This window comes from Triticum dicoccoides, chromosome 7A (assembly GCF_002162155.2).
Source record: "Triticum dicoccoides isolate Atlit2015 ecotype Zavitan chromosome 7A, WEW_v2.0, whole genome shotgun sequence".
In the NCBI taxonomy this organism is placed as follows: Eukaryota; Viridiplantae; Streptophyta; class Magnoliopsida; order Poales; family Poaceae; genus Triticum; species Triticum dicoccoides.
This window is the reverse complement of record NC_041392.1, coordinates 134,131,074-134,149,129: the sequence shown is the minus strand read 5'-3', so window position 1 is coordinate 134,149,129 and position 18,056 is coordinate 134,131,074. Positions and strand designations below refer to the sequence as shown.

Genomic DNA, 18,056 nt, shown 5'->3' with positions numbered 1-18,056 from the left:
CTAATAATATTTGTTGTGTGTTACTCCCTCTGTCCGGTGAAGAGTGCACGTTTGGGTTTAAAAATTGTCCACAAAAGAGTGTACTTCTATTTTTCCAATGTATTTTAAAGTATTTTCTCTCATCACACGGTAATCAAGACCAATATCATTCTATATATAGTCTTCTTAATTTCTGTATGCACTTAGCTCATTGGGGATGGGTAATTAAAGAAGAGAGATGATGGCTTGCATCTTCCTAATGCATTTTTTTACTTCACTCCATAATTTTGTCCTAAAATTTCTAGATGTGCAACTTTACCGGACGGAAAGGGTATCTCTCATGTAGAGACCGTGGGTTCGACCTCCTTTTCTCAAAAAAAAAAAAAAAAAAACTGGGGTGTTTGGTCTACACGCTGTGTATAGAAGGAGGAAGAAGGAAAGACACAAATGTTAAGGACATGGCCATGCAGATGCTGAACGGACTGCACAAGCTGGCTTTAAGACTCTCCTAGAGTAGATAGAACTAGATGGTACCCCGCGCGTTGCTGCGGGAATTTGTAGCACTATAGAATAAGTATTTACATATAAAGAAATAGTAGAATCATAAGATGTACTCCCTCCATCTCGGAATATAACATACTTTTTTAACCTTTGATGAAATAATATAAAGCAGGAAAATTAGTACTATCTCCATACTTGCTTAATTAGAATGCATCGTCAACATAAAAAAGGAATATATACGTTGATGAGATTTTTCTCGTAATAATTGAAGGCAATATAATTTGATTATCTGTTAGAAGTGCATTAGAGCACCGAAACGATAACGACATAAATTCATGCAAATTTGCGAGCCTTGCGTGTTAATATGCCCAAATAGGAATTAGCTTTCATTGTCCTCTATGATCCAATTTTTAGAGGAAAAGTAACCAAAGGTACAAAATGTCATGGTTACTAAGTAGGACAACAAATATACTCCATTTTTTTATATCTTATTCCAGCAGCATAGAACAGTTAAAGTAAAGGAGAATCGGAAAGGGTCATACTTGATCCTCATATTCCAAGTATTATTCTTACATTTTAAAAAGTAAAGCTATAGCCTTAGAGAACATCTTATAATTACACACACGCGCGCTTAAAAACAATACATCACTTACTATTCTAGCATAGATAAAGAGTAAAATAAATTGAAAAGTGAAACTCAAGGTGTAGTCAGGTTGAATATGCAGCTGAACAAACACCAACACCATGAGGAACCTGTAATTGTAATGTATCAACAAATTTAGGGAACAAAAAATATACCTTTTTAATTTAAGGAAATACATTACTTTTTGTGCCTATATTTTTACATATCTGAAGGGTATGAATGTTCACCTAGAAGACACCCCGCGTGCGTTGTAGCAGGAATGTAAAATAGATATGTTATAAGGACATGACGAAGAGTATGAAACCATGTGACATTTGAAAATTATTATTAAAAAACGAAATAACGATGGAAGTAGCAATAACAAACTCTTCAAGAGATTTTATGAAAAAGAAGTATATTAGTTTGTTACGTAATTGCATTGAGTGAACATGTTGGTGGTTCTGTCATCTTGATACGGCGCAAATAGTTAATATAAACTTCAATTTATGAAAGGAAAATCATACATATAATTATGTGAACGAATGCAAATATGAAATTTTCTACTTATTTGATTTTGTTTAAATCTGCAAAAATTCCTTTGAAACTTACCTTCAGTCAGCTAGTTGATTAACATACAACTCATATCCACAATAGTATTTGCAAAACCTTTGATTTTATGATAAATATGAAACACATGCCTAATCTAGCATAGAGCTAGTTTTCCGGGCTAGATGATTTTCGGATTGAATAGTATTGCTGAAATACATGCATAATTAACCTCTATTAATTCCAGTGTTGGATTGATCTGATGACATTCACAGTGGAATATATAGTACTGTCGGGCAGCAACATACCCGAAAGTGTCCAAAGGAATATGTTTGATTCTACAAAACCATCAAAGCAATGCAAAAAATTACCAGTAAAATTTATACTAAACTATGTATGAGAAACAGACAGATGCGGGATTGTAGTTGCACGTAGTAACTGGTACGTTTCGTTTCACCTGTTTATTCCTTCCAATCAGCACTCATAGAACAAAACAAAGAGCGATGACTACGATCCATCACTTCCAATCAAAGTTGTTTCATCTGATTATTCCTTCCAACAACAAATAAAATAAAATGAGAAGGGAATCAAAGCTTATTGTTTCATGCTTGCCGGCAGTGCCTGAATTAGAGAGGATTGTGGATTAGAAAGACTGACCGGACTTGCTGCACGGATGAGGCGGCTGGAGACAGAACAGACTTGCCTTCATAAAAATTGCTTCCTGCCATAAACAAATCAGACCAAATTAACTCAAGATCGATCAGATTTGGAGAGTTAAAGAGGAAGGAGAGCCCCCACATTTTGGTGCAGGTGATGTTGGAGTAGCATGAGGACGGGTCGACGTGTTGGGGCTCAGACCAGCATGTCCGCGGGGCTAGATTCATCGGCAGTGGATTACATGCTCAAATTAACTACGGTGTTCATAGGGGCCTGAATCGGCAACAGGATGCGGGTACTTAGCGGCGACCCCCCGCGAACGATGGGCTGGCAGGGGCACCGTGCCATGAGCACCACCATCGCTGCTGGTGGATGAGTTGATTTGTTGGCACAATTGGAACCGGACGGAGGAGACCAAGTGAAGGAGGAAATAAAGTGTCGTTTATAGAAAATAATCAAGTGGGAGGATTGTGGTGGTGAAGATAACGCTCCTTCCTTCTAGTGGAGTCTATGGAAATAGATGAGGGCTGGTAACGGAATGTCATGGCTTGGTCCGTTCTACAGCGTACAGAGGGCAAGTCATATAGTTGTCGGTAAAGTGCTGAAAATGAAAAGACAACATCCGCAGGTATCCATAACCATTGGGCTTCAGAGCTAATTCAGTTTGTACGCTCTAATTTAATATAGGAAGGTTACTTGGAGGGGAGGAGTGCTTTCACATGTGAGACCTCCCCGTGGCTTCATTAAATAGGAGGAAAAGCAATCAATCGATTAATTGTTCTTTTTTTTGTCAGCGAGGGAAGGTTGTGCTTACCTCTGTTAATTGAAAAAAACTGATGTGGTCTTGAGTGGGATTGGTATGACGTGGCTAGATGTGATTGGATAATGACGTGGCTATGCTACATGTTGAGATAAATCAAGTAGTGGGGTTGAACTTCTTAAGTATATAGGATATGATGACCTCTTTGATGCATTGTTATGGGTACATTTCGATCGACAGTATGCATGTCGCTTGGTCTAGGAGGGATGCATTAGTGGTCACCCAGCTGTCCGGCCATGGATCAGGCCCCCAGAGATCTTTGAAATGTATATGTAGTGGTCCTAGCTAGTGTTGTTGACGACGCGTCTACTATGAGACTATACGATCAAGGGCGATACCGTGCATAGAACAAACTAGCGTTTTGTACGTATGTACCTCAATGGTGCAAGCAATCATGAAATCGTATATGCTTCCAACTTCAAATAAATAAATCATGTATGCTTCCCTGCTAGAAAAAAAACACGTATGCTTTATGGTGGCTAAGGTTATTGGTAGCGTTCGCTCCTGCAATTTTACGCCAAGCTATTACACAAATACTTCATCCTCTCAAAATGTAAGACATTTTTTGATACTATGATACATTTTGAGACAGATGAAGTAGAAGTTTTGGCACTTAATGGGAAAATAAAAATAGAAGCAAGAAGCTACCAAGTCACAGAGAACTTGCAACTCAGGTATTACAAAGCCTATTATTAACCCGCAAGAAAAATCGTATTGCTTATCAGCCATCCATGCTAAGGCATAAAATTCCTGTAAAAAAACTGGCTTCAACTTTTCCCGTCTAAAATTGGCCCCACCTTAAGTGCTCCTCATGTTTTGGGCACAGGATTGCAATCAACTTATAGCTTCAAACGGTTTTCATTTTTTTGGATCAAATAACATCATGTATAGCAATTCATCTGGATCAACACAGGTCACTAAACCGCACCGAATGAAATGAAATCCGGTGTCAGTGACCTGTGTCGGTCATTAGAAATGAGAAGTGGGCTATATCCCCGGGGACTTTTTAAAAGCAGCTGAAAGGAAATGCTGCTTCCCGAACAACCATTGCTTTTCTTCCGCGGTTTCTTTAGTTTCTTCTTGATTTGATTGAAGTTTAGGGAATTGGATGGACTGATGTCTTTGGATATTATCCGTCCTACTTATGATCTTCCAATTGAACACACTAGTATTTTATGGATTCTTTCCCCGGTAGTGTAGTCATCTCCAAAAGGGATGATACATATTTATCTGTCCTAGGATGCGCCGTTCGTGATAAGCTTATCCGCTTCCTTTCGCCGGTAGTGTGAATCTTCTCGAAAGCGCACAGCATAGTCCAGTCAGTGTATCCAGGGCATCATGAACGGATTCCTCAAGAGGAAGGTAGGGCCATATCTATCCAAGAAGAAAGACCTGGGTTGATTCGGGCAGTTCAGTATTGAATTATCCATCCTTTCGAGTACTAAAATGCAAGAAATCTCTTCAAAACTACAGGGCGCGCGCTACGGCTTTGACCTAACGGCCTCCGTTTGCTGGAAACGGAATAGTTGAGAACAAAGTGGCGAACGGGTGCGTAACGCGTGGGAATCTGCCGAACAGTTCGGGCCAAATCCTGACGACCGACAGACAAGGTACCCCCCCTCTTTTTCTTTTGCGAACCTACGTTGAGAAAAAAGAGGAGTAGACTAGAAAACCTAGAACTTCAAAAGTCACTATCAATAAATTCCCGAGCAATTCTAAACCAACATATGCTCCGTATAGACGGAATCTCAGATAAGAACCTAACAGAAGTTTCGCGACTCCTTCATGGAATATAGGTCTTGCTAAAGCGCATACATTTTCTTGCTCCTTGGTACTTGTCTGATCAATCACACGCAACGGATTGGGCTGCACTGCCTTTCGGCGTTTTAGTTAGGCGCATCCTCTTGCGGAATGAAAATCTGCCATAGCACGCTCCGCGCCTTGGCTTAAAGTGGTGAACAAATCCTTTCTCTTCACTTTTTGTGCTCCGCATGGCTCCGGGCCAAGCATCCAAGAAGAAGTGTAAAGAACGAGAGTTGTTGAAACTAGCATACTGGAAGATTAATCAGCGTATATTAATTAATACTACTTTATCCAGTCAATAATGAATTGAAAGGTCGTCTTTAATTCAAAAGTGCATAAGCAAGCAAGGTTCTTCCTTGCATCACTTAGCTTCTCACTTCTGAAATGGTCTTCGGTGTTGGCCATTCTCTGATAGCAGCAACTTTGACTTTTAGATTGGCAAACTAATACCAGGTTGATGACTTCACTTCTCTTGGGAACTTGCTTCTTCCTTCACCGAAGTTAGTAGTTCGCTTTTGAAGATCCACCATCCAATTTAGGCATTAGGCAGAACTCTCTCAATCCAGGAACTTATCATCATCAGATTTATGATCTTTTAGATTGCATTTTTTCGTTAGATTATTCATTTTGCCACCGAAATTGGATTTCCTTATTGATCCATATGTCGCTTAGACTTTACTTTTTCCCCTTTCTTGGTTCGGAATCCAATCCAGTTGAAAACAAACAATTGCCCGATGGCAAAGTCAGATGAAAGGCCAGGAGTGTAAACCACGTACGAGCGTGGCGCAGAAAGCGAAATGTTTTGCAGGGATTTCCAGCGGAAAGGTAGCCTTGCTCGCTTCTTTACCCTTGTACGCACAAATCTAGCTCATAGCAGCACTTTCGAGTTCCATCTTAGCAAATAGAGATACCGAGGCCCACCAACCTACTACTTGTTGGTTTGGTGGGGGAAGTAAGCCCCACAACCCAAAGCGGCGAAGAACAAATAGAATTTGCTACAAAAGCCGGCTAACGGGGGTATTCCTGGAGCCATAGTTAGTTGTTGTTTCCATTTGGTTCTTCTTTCTCGTTGTTGATACCGGCAAGACCCGGCCTGACATTGCTCATGTAGTCCACATTGTCAGTCAGTTTGTCAGTGGTTACTTGAGGGAGATGCAAATACTTCATTCTTCCATAGTGCTGAGATACCGAACAGTTTGAGTGATCGATCGACCTTGTCGCACGATGAGCCCATTCTCTCTCTTCCATCCCGCCTTCTGAACCGAACCCTGAAGAAAGACTTCTTGAACAGAACAGAGCAGCAATTCTAGAAACTTCCATTTTCCATTGATCTGGGCGTTGCTATTAAAAGTGGGTCTACCCGCTATCGTCATCTTGTAGGCAGCCTTGTGTACCTCACTGTGACCCGGCCTGACATTGCTGTCTACTTGGCGAGCCTTCACTGCCCCCTTCTGTAACTCCCCTTCTTTCGTCTGTCCACGAGGCAGTCAAAAGAAAGAGAGAAAGGGGCGATAAAAGCTTTTAGTCCGTGCCTGGCAGTTTCAGCCGTGGTCCAGTCCAGCAGCCTCTTTTCGATCCGCAGGAACATGTGCATACGAAATACGAGAATTTCCACCTTGTTGAAGATCTGGTGGTGCTACCCGAAGACTTAAATGAATAGCCATCGATGTTAAGACGAATAATGGGGCATCTGCCTAACCCTATCAAACCTCTCTGCAACTACTTCTCTCTGTTCTCAGCAGCGTCAGTAGAGATGTTCCCACCGGTGCCTCTTCTTCCAATGGTACTATAATTCCTATTCCTATCCCTTTATTCCCTTTTTTGGTAGACTCGTGTACCTCGATTTACGTACATTCACCTAATTTATTGCCTGCAGAATTTTGAATAGATCCGTGGGGATGAGAGAAGTTGTTGTTGAGAAATATGTTGAAATTGGATCAGAGATCAGAGATGTTAGGTTTACTGCTGCTGGGATAAGACAAAACCTTCTTCCTTGATCCATGGCGTCACCGCTGCTATATTAAAAGAGTAATTCCTTGATTGATTGAATCGAGAGATGGAAATGCCATTGAGAGATTAGAAGGGATAGAGAAAACGAACTCGCATAATTGGCCTCTGAGACGGTATTGCTTGACGAGCTCACCCCCAGGCGACATGGCACCAGTTCTCCGGTTGAGCGAGATTTATCTGTTCCTGTCCGGAAGCGATTCGGACCTGCATTTGTTAAAGCTTAGAATTTGTTCCTGCCCGGACTGTGTTCCTGTTCGGAATAGGAAGCAAGCCCAACCACAGACTTGGGCCTCTCGGCCGAACCCCCGGTATTCCTATCAATACTTCGGTTTTCAAGACCGACTCTTTCAACCGCGAGACGATCTGGGAAGTGAGGGATGCCCTTCCTGGGTATCACGAGCGGCGAGGCAGGTACAGCTGGAGGAAAAGTGTTAAATATATATATACCTACCTCTGCCTAGAAAAACTGGAGTTTTCGTTTGGATGGAATACCCACGTGGAGCTGACCTTCACTTTTCAGAGACAGGGGCAAGCCGATAATTTGTAGCCTCCCTGGTTGTTTTCTGGAAAACAACTCTGTTCTGGTCATGGCTCACCTCACTGGACCAACGCTTCCCTGCAATGACTTCGACCAGCGGACCAGCCTATCCAATACCCTACGCCATGACCTTAGAAGTTCGTACCCCATGATATTCAATGCACAGTGGACTGGGTGCAGCTCACTTGGTTAGATTCCTTGTGGTGGGACTAGACCGTAGTTTCCTGAATTTATTTGATTGAAGTGCCTTTTCCTTATAAGTTGAATCTCAAGCACTTGTTCTGACTGCATTTCTTACTCGTAAATTCTCCAATCTAGTGTGACTTTTCTGTCTGATAAAAAATAGATTCTAATGTGGCAACGGTATATAATACTCGTGAATTATGATCATTAATCAATTTCTTCAACTCAATAAATGCTCATTCAAAACGAGATGGCAAGATTCGAAGACCAATCAAAAAATAATCCATGCCACACTCGACTTTGAGTACCCCCACCCACCCACGCACCCTCCCCTCCAAATGTCTTTGTATAAGTGTGGATAAATTGTTCTCCATTTGTCACGGTAAGTTAGATTCGCAAAATGTTAAAGCAACTCCAACACAGATAACCAAATCACGTGCAAATGTCCGAACCGGATAATCCAAACAATTTTTGCAATCCAACGGGGGTCACCTAATTTGTCCGGATCGGTCCAGACATAAAATCCCCCAGACCAACACCAAACTTGAGGGTGAGAGGTTTGGGTAGTCCAGACATCCGCCTGGCCCACTGCCAGTTGGACCATGTGTGTCCATAGCCCATGAGCAGTTGATGGCCCACTCTATTTTTTCCACCTAGTCTGCATGGCACACTGTCAATCATAGCCCATTGTCCGAATTTGATGACTATGGTCGGATGATCTTCGCTCAATCCATTGTCCACGGACATATCCAAACGTGTTTGCGGACATTTGATGACCCATATTAGGTGATTCGTGTTGGAATTGCCCCTTACAGTCTTGTAATTGAGCCCCAAAAAAGTGGGTCTGGTGGGGAGAAAAGAGGGAGGTCACGTCGTTCAGCAGTTGTGTGGATGGAGAATACCAAGATGATATGACGAGACCTGCAAGGTTCCACGGCTACCTGACTAGATACGTGTCAGTTCGTAGCACGACGAGGCCCAGTGGGCCATCAGGATGTTATCATCACATGGCCTGTGGGCTCCCATGGCAAATGTATGATTGGCTCTGTACATTGCACACTTGCACCAACTTTGAAACCGGTCAGAGGTCGACAAAAAACGTACAGGTTTGTTTGCACGATAAACTGTGCGTTGCATTGAACTTTACTGCCTAGTGGCATTACCCATATCCATCTATTTCGGGAGAGCATCCTATGCCAAAGGATATACGTACTATGATCCAGTTATAACCACATACATTCGCAGCACTGTACTATGATAGAAGGTAGGTCACCCAGAGATCCAAGAGCATTGTTTAACCAAGTTCATGCTCAAATATTTGGTTTTCTCAAACAGTTTTGCTAGAACTCATCTAGATGAGATATAATTTGGTCCCATTCATCTTTTATAGCCATTGGATGTGATGCTATAAAATGCTATAAGATGCATGTGTGCTGACGTGGATGTTATATGTTCTTGTTTTCCAAATGAATGAGGCCAAATTATATCTCATCTAGATGAGTTCTAGGTACTCCCTTTCTCAAAAACCAAATCTTCTATGATAGCAAGAGGTTCGGCAATTGCGTGAAACACTCGAGTCGAGATCGAAGAGGAAGACCGATGACTGAATGGACGACAACTTACTCCGGTCTTTATAAATAAAAAATTATAGGTTACAAAGATATATATTAATTAAGCGAGTAGGCGAATGGAGATTTTGCGTCTTCGTTTCGCAATCAACTGCAGTAAAGATAAATATAATTATGAATTTATGACTGCCATTTGAACATCAAATATGAATTTGTACATGCTGCGTGAGGGGGGTTGCTAATTAATAAGAGAACACATGCACTCCTTTGTGAGTTGTGGCAGAATTATAACGTAAGTAGTACTACCACAAGAATCACGTATGGACGCTCAAATTCCTTGCACCATATACATCGTTCACAATGCATGTAACATCTCCCGTTTAAGCATAGTGCGGGCAGTGATGGTAGAATTCGCCGCCGGCGACGTCCTCGCGGCGGCCATGTAACGCGGCCGCGGCCTGCTCGAGCGCCTGGACGTGGCTCTTGAGGAACCTGACGTAGCGGACGGCCTCCTCCAGCATGGACGCCGTGTCCAGCCTCGCGCCGCCGGGCACCAGCCGCTGCAGCGCGCGCATCCGCTGGCTCACGCGCTCCCGCCGCAGCCTCGCCGCCACGCTCTGCGGCTCGCTCGAGACGCGCCCGTTGCGGCGCCTGGGCCTCTCCACGTCCGCGGCCGGGTGGACGCCGACGACAAGCCGCCGCGTCGCCGTGTGCTCCGGGTAGGCCGCGGCTGGCGGCGGCACCAACACCGGCATCGTGACCGAATTAGGAGTAACCGCACCGGTGGCACACGATGGATACGGCGGGGCTAGGACCGGTGGCTGGTGCGATGGCGATGTGGATGGAGAAGCAAGGTATGTGAGGGCGCTGTCGAGTTGGGAGATGGTGTGCATGAGCTGTTCTTGGTTCGTCATGTCCATTGCCGTGTCCAAGTCCATGCAGAAAGATGGACCTCGGCAGCTTCTGCTAGGGTGTAAGCTATGTACTCCTGCTACTCTAGCTAAGACAAGCTTGACTGGTGGGTGGTGGCGCTTGGTGCTTCACTCGTATGGAGGGTCTGATTAGTTGTTGAGCTGAGGTAGGTGCGGTAGTGCTATTTATGCTACTCTCCTGGTTTAGGCTGATGGGTACACTATAAGTGCCATATATGTGGCACAAACATATGACAACTTCGAACATTTTTTATGGCAAGTTTAGTAACACGAGGATGGCAATTTTAGTTGTCGCGCATGACAACTTTTTGTTCAAAGGGCAAGTTTTAGTTTTTTTATTGGTTGTTTTTTCTTTTCAGATGACAACTTTAGCTCTAAACAACGTCAGATCCGGAGTGCTTCGTGACACACGTGTGACACTTATCATTTGGACTTATTAGGTCACCACACAAAGACATGCTAAATCTTAGTGGCTGGTAGTGACCAAAGGCACAAAACTCATAGGTTGTGATAAGTGGTGCACCAGTGTGCCACTTACTGTTCAAGATATCTTCCAATATTCCGATAAATCAGCCGATTTATCACTTACCTTTGTCCGGCCGATAAGATTTATCGGCCGATATGGCGATAAATTGGCCGATATGCCAATAAATTGGCCGATTTACCCCTTATCATGGGTCGATCGATAAGTTCCCGATAAGCGATATCCCCAACATTGGTGCCACTTATCACCACCAGAGAAGTTGAAAGTGACATTTGCAAGAGATACCTCTTTATTAGTGATTTCACATTTCGAAGGCCTCAAGCAGAGAAGAACTGTAAATAGAAAGGAGTGATGAAAGCTAGGGCTAGACCGTAAATTGGTGTTGACCTCAACGTGAATAATAATAAGTTGGTTTTTCTTACGCAAAACATCTCTATCTCTCCTATCGTGAGATGTTGCCTTCAAAAACTTATTGCGGGACGTCTTCTCCTCTTGCCTTCAGTGATCATTTGAGTGGGCCAGCCCAATAGAAGTTATGCAGGACCAGTACGAGCTGCTTTGGGAAGTTCTATGAACAGCGCGGGGTGGGGGTGAAATGCTTGATTTTGTAAAGGTTTAGTTTGTTTTTGTATTTTTCCTTTTATGTTTTCCCACTAGTTTATCATTATTTTTTTTGTTTCTTCAGGAAAAATTATCTTTTTTACTTTTCTTTTCCTTTTCTTCTTATTAATTTATTCTTAAAATACAAGTTAAGTTTTTTAAAACACATGTTGAACACTTTCCGAATACATATAACACACCTTTAAATGTTGAACATTTGTCAAATGCTGATTGAACATGTTTTAAATACATGGTGAATATTTTTTAAACACACATTAAGCATTTTTTAAATATGACATGAACAGAATTTTCAAATGTGCGAACATGTTATAAATGTACTGAATTTTTTTCTGACTAGTACAATCGTTTTGAAAATATTTGTGAACACATTTTTATATTTCATGAACAATTTTAAATTTGATCAACATGTTTTAAACATGCAAGCATTTTTTGAAATGTTTCGGATACTTTTTGTATGGTCTGACCATTTTTAAAAGTTATGTGAACAAATGTTAATATGGCATGATAAACATTTTATAAAAAGAGTAAGTCACGTTTTAAATTTTAAAAGGTGAAACAACCCTACCTAGCAAACCAGCAAGATCCTATTGGGTTAGTCCACAAAAGACTCCCTAGAGGCGACGCAGCCATCTATGTCGCAATAAGCCAGATACATGGAAGCCCGCAAATGATATCTATCACCTTTTAGGCGATACTTTAATCACGATTAGCCGCTAGCCTTCGAATTGGGGTCAGCCCATTAAAAGGACTCGAGCGAGCGTTTTTAAGATGAGAGCAAGATGTTTTCGGTAAATTGCGGTAGCTTCTCACCCAGTTTGGGGAAGCTTTCGGGACATTTTATTTCTGTGTTTTATCTCGGTTATTTAAAAAAACTGTTTTTACCTTTTCACTTCCTTTGTGGGTTTTTCTTATATATTTTTCCTTTTACCTTTTAAATAGTTTTTTTGGAATTCGAAAAAATATATTAAATCTTGAGTCTTTTCTAATTCGGTGAATAATATATTATTTCCCAGATAATTTTATAAATTTCGAACATTATTGGAATTCATGAACTTTTACTTAATTTATGATTATTTTAAAATTGGTGGATTTCATAATATTCATCAACTTTTTGTATTCACAAAAAAAATTCCAATACATCAACAATTTTAAAATTTGTGAGCACTTTTAATTTATTGGACATGTTGGCAATTGCCGATGTATTGTGAATCTTAAACATTTATCAAACTCATGAACTTTTTTCGAATACATGAAGGTTTATAATATTTCCAGTCTTTATTTTGAAATTCTGAGCATTTATCTCAATTTGCGAATATTTTTCAAGTTTCATAAACATTTTTTAATTGGCAAAGCTTAATTTAATTCGTAATCAATTTTTAAAAATGGAATTTATTTGCATTCATGAACATTATTCTTACCTCAGTAATAATTTTTTATTTCACTAAAAATTTCCTAAATTTACGACATTTTTCTAAAAAAATCCTACAAATTTTATTCATTTCAGGAGCATTTTTTAATCTGCAAACATATATTGAATTCACGAACAATTTAATATATTACAAAGAAAAATCGACAAAAATAACATTTAAAAATTATGAACGAGTATTGAAAAAATGTTGAACAAGTATTTGAAAAAAATCTTGATCGTGTATATAAAATGTAAATTAAGCATTTGAAGAATCTCAAACAACTATTTAAAAAATGCTGAACAAATATTTGAAAAAAATGTTAATCATGTATATAAAAATGTAAATCAAGCATTTGAAAAACAATGTTGAACAAATATTTCAAAATTTTCAATCAAGCATTTGAAGAATTTTAACGTGTATAAAAGAGTTGATCATGTATTAATTTTTTAATGTTTTTATTTGAAAACTGTTATTCAAGCATTTAAAAAATGTTGAAAATGTACAACATCTTGTATTCAAAAACGTTAATCGAGCATTATACAAAAAATAGAAATTTATAATATAAAATTGTTTACCTTTTATTCAGAAAAATGTTAAATTTATATTGGATAAGTGTTAAACGTGTATTAGGAAAAAGTTTTTGACATATACAAAAAAATGTAGAATGAAAATGAAGGAAACAATTAGAACCAAAAGATTAAAACCAAAAAAAAATAAAGATAAAAAACCAAAGAAAAAAATGTAAGGAAAATTAAAAAAATCTGAGAAGAAAAAAAAATAAAAGAATGGAAAACTGGAGAAAGTAAGAAAAAAAAAACAAAACAAAAACTACTGGTCGGGGTCGCCTCCAGTAGGTCGCGTCCCTACAACTATCAACTAACGACAAGTGGGTGGAGTGGCTACCAGCCTCAGCGATCTCCCTGGCAGACCAGGGATCCACCCCGTGATCTGCTGCCTGTAAAATATACTTTTCCGTTGATCCGCCCAAGTACTGTAAACGCTTCAGCGAGGGTTTTCTACTGTCTCGCTGAATGCAAGATATAGTCACTGCGATACCTAGCAGCTCCTCATAGAATCTGTTTCTGACAGATGGGAGATTTGTACACTCAAATCACTCGTGGTTGGAGGAAAACCCTTGGCAAATAGTCGTGAGTTCGCACATGTGTACTCCTGACTGGTCTGTCCCATTTTCGTTTTGGTATTTGTTTCTTTTTTTTTTCTTTTCTTTCCTTTTTTTGCTTTCATTTTGTTTTTTCATTTTAAAGAATGTTCAGAGATTTTAATTTTTTGCATTTCTCAAATTTGTTAAAATTTTCAGAAAATGTTTCTGATGTTAAATATTGTTCAGAAATTGAAAAAAAAGTTCAGAGTTTTTTTTTCCTTTTCTTCAAAATATACTCATGTTTTGCAAATAATGTTCGCAAATTTGACAATGTTCACTTTTACAATTTTGTTTGAAGGTTCGAACAATGTTCCCGTTCCCATATAATGTTCACTGATCCGAAAGTGTTCATGTTTTCAAAATTTGTTTGGCGTTTTTAATAGTTTTCATTAATTAAAAAATGTTTGTGTTTTTAGTTTTGTTTGGAATTTTACAAAATGTACCTAGTTTCGAAAATTGTTTTTAGATTTTTAATAAAGTTGTTTACAAGTTTTAATATCCGTGTTTCAAAAGGAAGTTCGATTTTGACATTTTAAAAAAATCGGATCTGCCGCTGATGCTTGTTCTTAACGCTTCACGCTGCTTTTTAGTCAGTAATGGTATCGCCTCTAGTTGTGTGTTTGTTGACTCCGAGATGCATGATATGATTCCTTCAATTTCAAGATCTACCGGCTGAATGTCTTGGTCGTGCTTCCTTCCTTCATTGATTGTAGCTACAGTCACACTATTGGGCACTATTGATCACTGTAGCTCTACGGTCGCCCGTGGCGTTTCTCCAACCTGGTTACGACACGGGGCTAGGTATGTGTGCATGCGTTCTAGAGGTGGGTGTGCATGTGTCTCGTTTCTAAAAGAAAGCGGGCATGTATATTGCTTTGAGCGGGATGCAGGAGCCGTCTACACCGAAGATAAAATATACCCTGAGTGCGGCTATTAACTAAGGTGCAATTTTTTGATTTTTGAAAATTCGCTCAAAATATGTACCTTTTTAACAACATGTTTTATTTCATTAATTTTACACAAAACAAATTGATAAAAAAATCTGATTTGTATGCATGTTGTAAAAAAGTGATCATTTAGCTTTGAAAATAGATTTATTTCACACACACACACACACACATTAATTATACAGTTCTAAAATTTTATGGTGTATTTTAAAAAAGTGTTCATGTATTCATACCATTTTTAAATATTCGTGCATTTATTCACATATAATGAAAGAATGTGTCCTTGTATTTTTTTTACAAAATGTTGCTAATTTAAAAATATCCATTTACTTTTTTAACGTATTCACCCATTAAAGAGAGAACTATTCATGTAGTTAAAAATGTTTTTGCACATTTAAAAATATATTCACATACTTACAATAATGTTCATGGATGAGAGCTGAGGTTGCCACATGCGAAGACTAAAAATGTGCGGCTGCTGCACAATCACCCTTCTACCCTAGTGTTTTGTTTCGGCGGTGTCAAGTGTCAACATATAGCTAACCGGACGCAGTTAGCTTTTGCGCCGCCGGTTGCTCGCGGCTCGCAACTTTGCAAGCATGAGAAGGAAGTGCAGGTAAACGTGCGTCACTTGACATACCGCCTCACAAGCCAGAATCGTATTCTGTGTCCATCTTCCTGCAGCCAACGCTATTCCTTCCCGGCAAGTCGTGCCATGCATCCACCATCACCCTACATGAACCTCGTGGTTGCACGCGGCTTCTGTCGGCAGGCACGGCGGGGCGCCTAGCGAGCGAGCTCCCCACCGGCCGTCGACTGCCATGTCAGAGCCCGGCGAGAGCGGCGCCCGTCGGCGGCAGCGCAGGAGGTGGCGCCTGTACTGGTGCTACGTGTGCCGCCGCGCGCTGCGCACCGTGTCGTCCCCGACCTCCGACGTCTTCTGCCCGCGCTGCCTCGGCCGCTTCCTCCACGAGATCGAGCTCCCCGTGCCGCGCGAGCCCGTGCACGCGCCCACCGAGCGGCTCTTCCAGCCGCCGCCGCTGTTCCCGTACGAGGGCGCCCCCCGCCACTGGGTCATATACAGGGGCGAGGACGACGACGCGGCCGACGCGCCAGGCCCACGTATCCGCCGGGTCCCGTCCCCTCCGCCGGCGCCGGGGACGCACGGCGGCATGGACGGTGCCGGTCCCGGTCCACCGGCAACCGGCATCGACCCGGCGGGCTTCTTCACCGGCCCCAACCTGAACGCGCTCATCGAGGGTCTGACGCAGAACGACCGCCCCGGCCCGCCGCCCGCGCCGGCGTCGGCGATCGACTCGCTCCCGACGGTGCACGTCTCGCCGGAGCACATGGCGGACGGCTCGCAGTGCCCCGTGTGCAAGGATGAGTTCGAGCTGGGCGAGACCGCGCGCGAGCTGCCGTGCAAGCACGCGTACCACTCCGACTGCATCGTGCCGTGGCTCCAGCTCCACAACTCCTGCCCTGTCTGCCGGCAGGAGCTGCCGATGCCGGCCGGTGATGAATCTCCCGATGGCGCGGGCGCAGGCGACGGAGGCGAGGAGACGGTCCCGCCGTGGCAGCTGCTTGCCGGCTGGGGGCCACTGGCTTGGCTGCTAACGCTGGGGGAACCGGACGTGGGCGGCTGGGGTAATGGACCTGGGCGGCGTGGGACGGAAGCCGACGCCGATGACACCGGCGGCAATGTCAGTCGTGGCGCCACGATTCTTCAGTCGTTTGTTCTCGTCGCTGCTTGCTTTTTCGTTGTCTCCTTTCTCGTTTGAGAAATGGCACATTGGAGACTGTCACGTGTGCATGTCATTATTCCGAAAAGAAAAACCAAGTTTCATGTGCAGCTTGATCAGACAAAAAATTATGTACAGAGCTAAACCTTCAGTGATTCAATTTCATGAACATGCTCCCATCGGTGCATATCATTATTCGGAACAGAAAAGCGTACTTCTTTTATTCGGAACAGAAAACCCGAGCGGAGAAAGTAACACATCTTCAATGCCAGCGCTTAGAGCATCTACAGCCACGTATGACAAATATGACCCCTCAAATGCCCGCACAGATAGTGACCGGACATGCCTTAAATTTCACTTGTTACATTCGGATATCTCATATTTGATTCTTATATCCATACAAAGACATGCAAAAGAAGTAGAATCTACATACTACGTTGATCCTAGCTACTTCTCGTCGGTCACGACGATCTTCGTGCCCAGCTCCGGCGGCATGGGTGGCAGCTGCAGCTCCGGCCTCCTCCGCCTCTATCTCTGTGTCGAGTTCGGCGAAAAGCGCGTCGGACTCCGCCTGCTCCCGCCGGAGGAACGCCCGGTTGGCCTCCACATACGATGGCATGCTGCTCGGCCATCTCGTCAGACTGGGCGATGGCAAACTTCGCATCTGCCTGCTCCACGTTGAAGGTCGACACCTGCTGGTCCGGCTCCTCCACCTCCTCCACCTTCATCGGAGCCATCTCCTCCTCCCCCGGCTGCTCCTCCTCCTCCGGCTCCGCCGATTCCGGAGGCAGCCCGGCAGCGATGCGGGCGGCGCGTGCAGCTTGCCTCGCCCGGATCTCCTGCTGGATCTCGTAGCGGCGCTCCGGCGTCAGCATGGCGTAGTAGGTGATCTTGCTTTGGACCATGACAGAGTGCCGGAGCATGGGCGGAGCGTCCGACCATGGGGAGAGCGCCGGAGTGGGAGAGGGAGGAGGTGGATGGTCTCGGACTGGTGGCACGAAGAGGGAGGAGGGGGTTGGGTTAGGGTTGCGGGATGTCGGCCGGCTTAAATAGCCGGATTTGGTCTTGGGCGGCGAGCCGGAGCAGCGCCACGCGACATTCACACCGCGGCGACGGACGTGGCCCCGTCAGGTCGCCGGGTTTCGGGCGTTTCCGCGTGGGACCCCGCTGTCAGACCGATGTGGCGGGTGTGCCCGAGTTGACTGGCACCCCCATATCCCCGGCATTTGAGGCCGTTTAAGGCGCCCGTCCAGGTCAAAAAACATGACCGGACAGTGACCGGGCGGCCCGCCCGGGCGTATGACGCGGGTTTGAGAGGTGAGGCTATAGATGCTCTTAGACCCTCAAATCGCGCGGATATGTCGGACCAAACTGTTTGAACACTGTAACCCATTCAACTAGGTCATGTATTTGTTTGCGAACCAGCCCGTGTGTCCGTTTTTTCACAAACCGGAAGGAAACCAATGGCTATGTGGGAGCCCGGACATCCACCACGTAGGACTCGAACACCTCCCACCCACCTATAATGGAGG

General features: G+C 43.1%; 2 protein-coding genes across 2 annotated transcripts; one reads left to right on the top strand and one right to left on the bottom strand.

The window, feature by feature from the left end:
- Window positions 1-9,550: 9,550 nt before the first annotated feature.
- Window positions 9,551-10,216, bottom strand: LOC119328367 (transcription factor HEC2-like). The gene has a single exon (XM_037601367.1). It carries the CDS (start codon window positions 10,163-10,165, stop codon window positions 9,608-9,610), a length of 558 nt encoding a protein of 185 aa, XP_037457264.1. The 5' UTR covers window positions 10,166-10,216; the 3' UTR covers window positions 9,551-9,607.
- A 5,293-nt stretch (window positions 10,217-15,509) lies between these two features.
- LOC119332000 (E3 ubiquitin-protein ligase RZF1-like) lies at window positions 15,510-16,689 on the top strand. Its single transcript, XM_037605181.1, has one exon. It carries the CDS (start codon window positions 15,604-15,606, stop codon window positions 16,561-16,563), a length of 960 nt encoding a protein of 319 aa, XP_037461078.1. The 5' UTR covers window positions 15,510-15,603; the 3' UTR covers window positions 16,564-16,689.
- Window positions 16,690-18,056: the final 1,367 nt, after the last annotated feature.

Bases quoted from the DNA above. Each gene is read 5' to 3' on its own strand.
- LOC119328367 (XM_037601367.1), bottom strand. From the start codon at position 10,165: ATGGACTTGGACACGGCAATGGACATGACGAACCAAGAACAGCTCATG.
- LOC119332000 (XM_037605181.1), top strand. From the start codon at position 15,604: ATGTCAGAGCCCGGCGAGAGCGGCGCCCGTCGGCGGCAGCGCAGGAGG.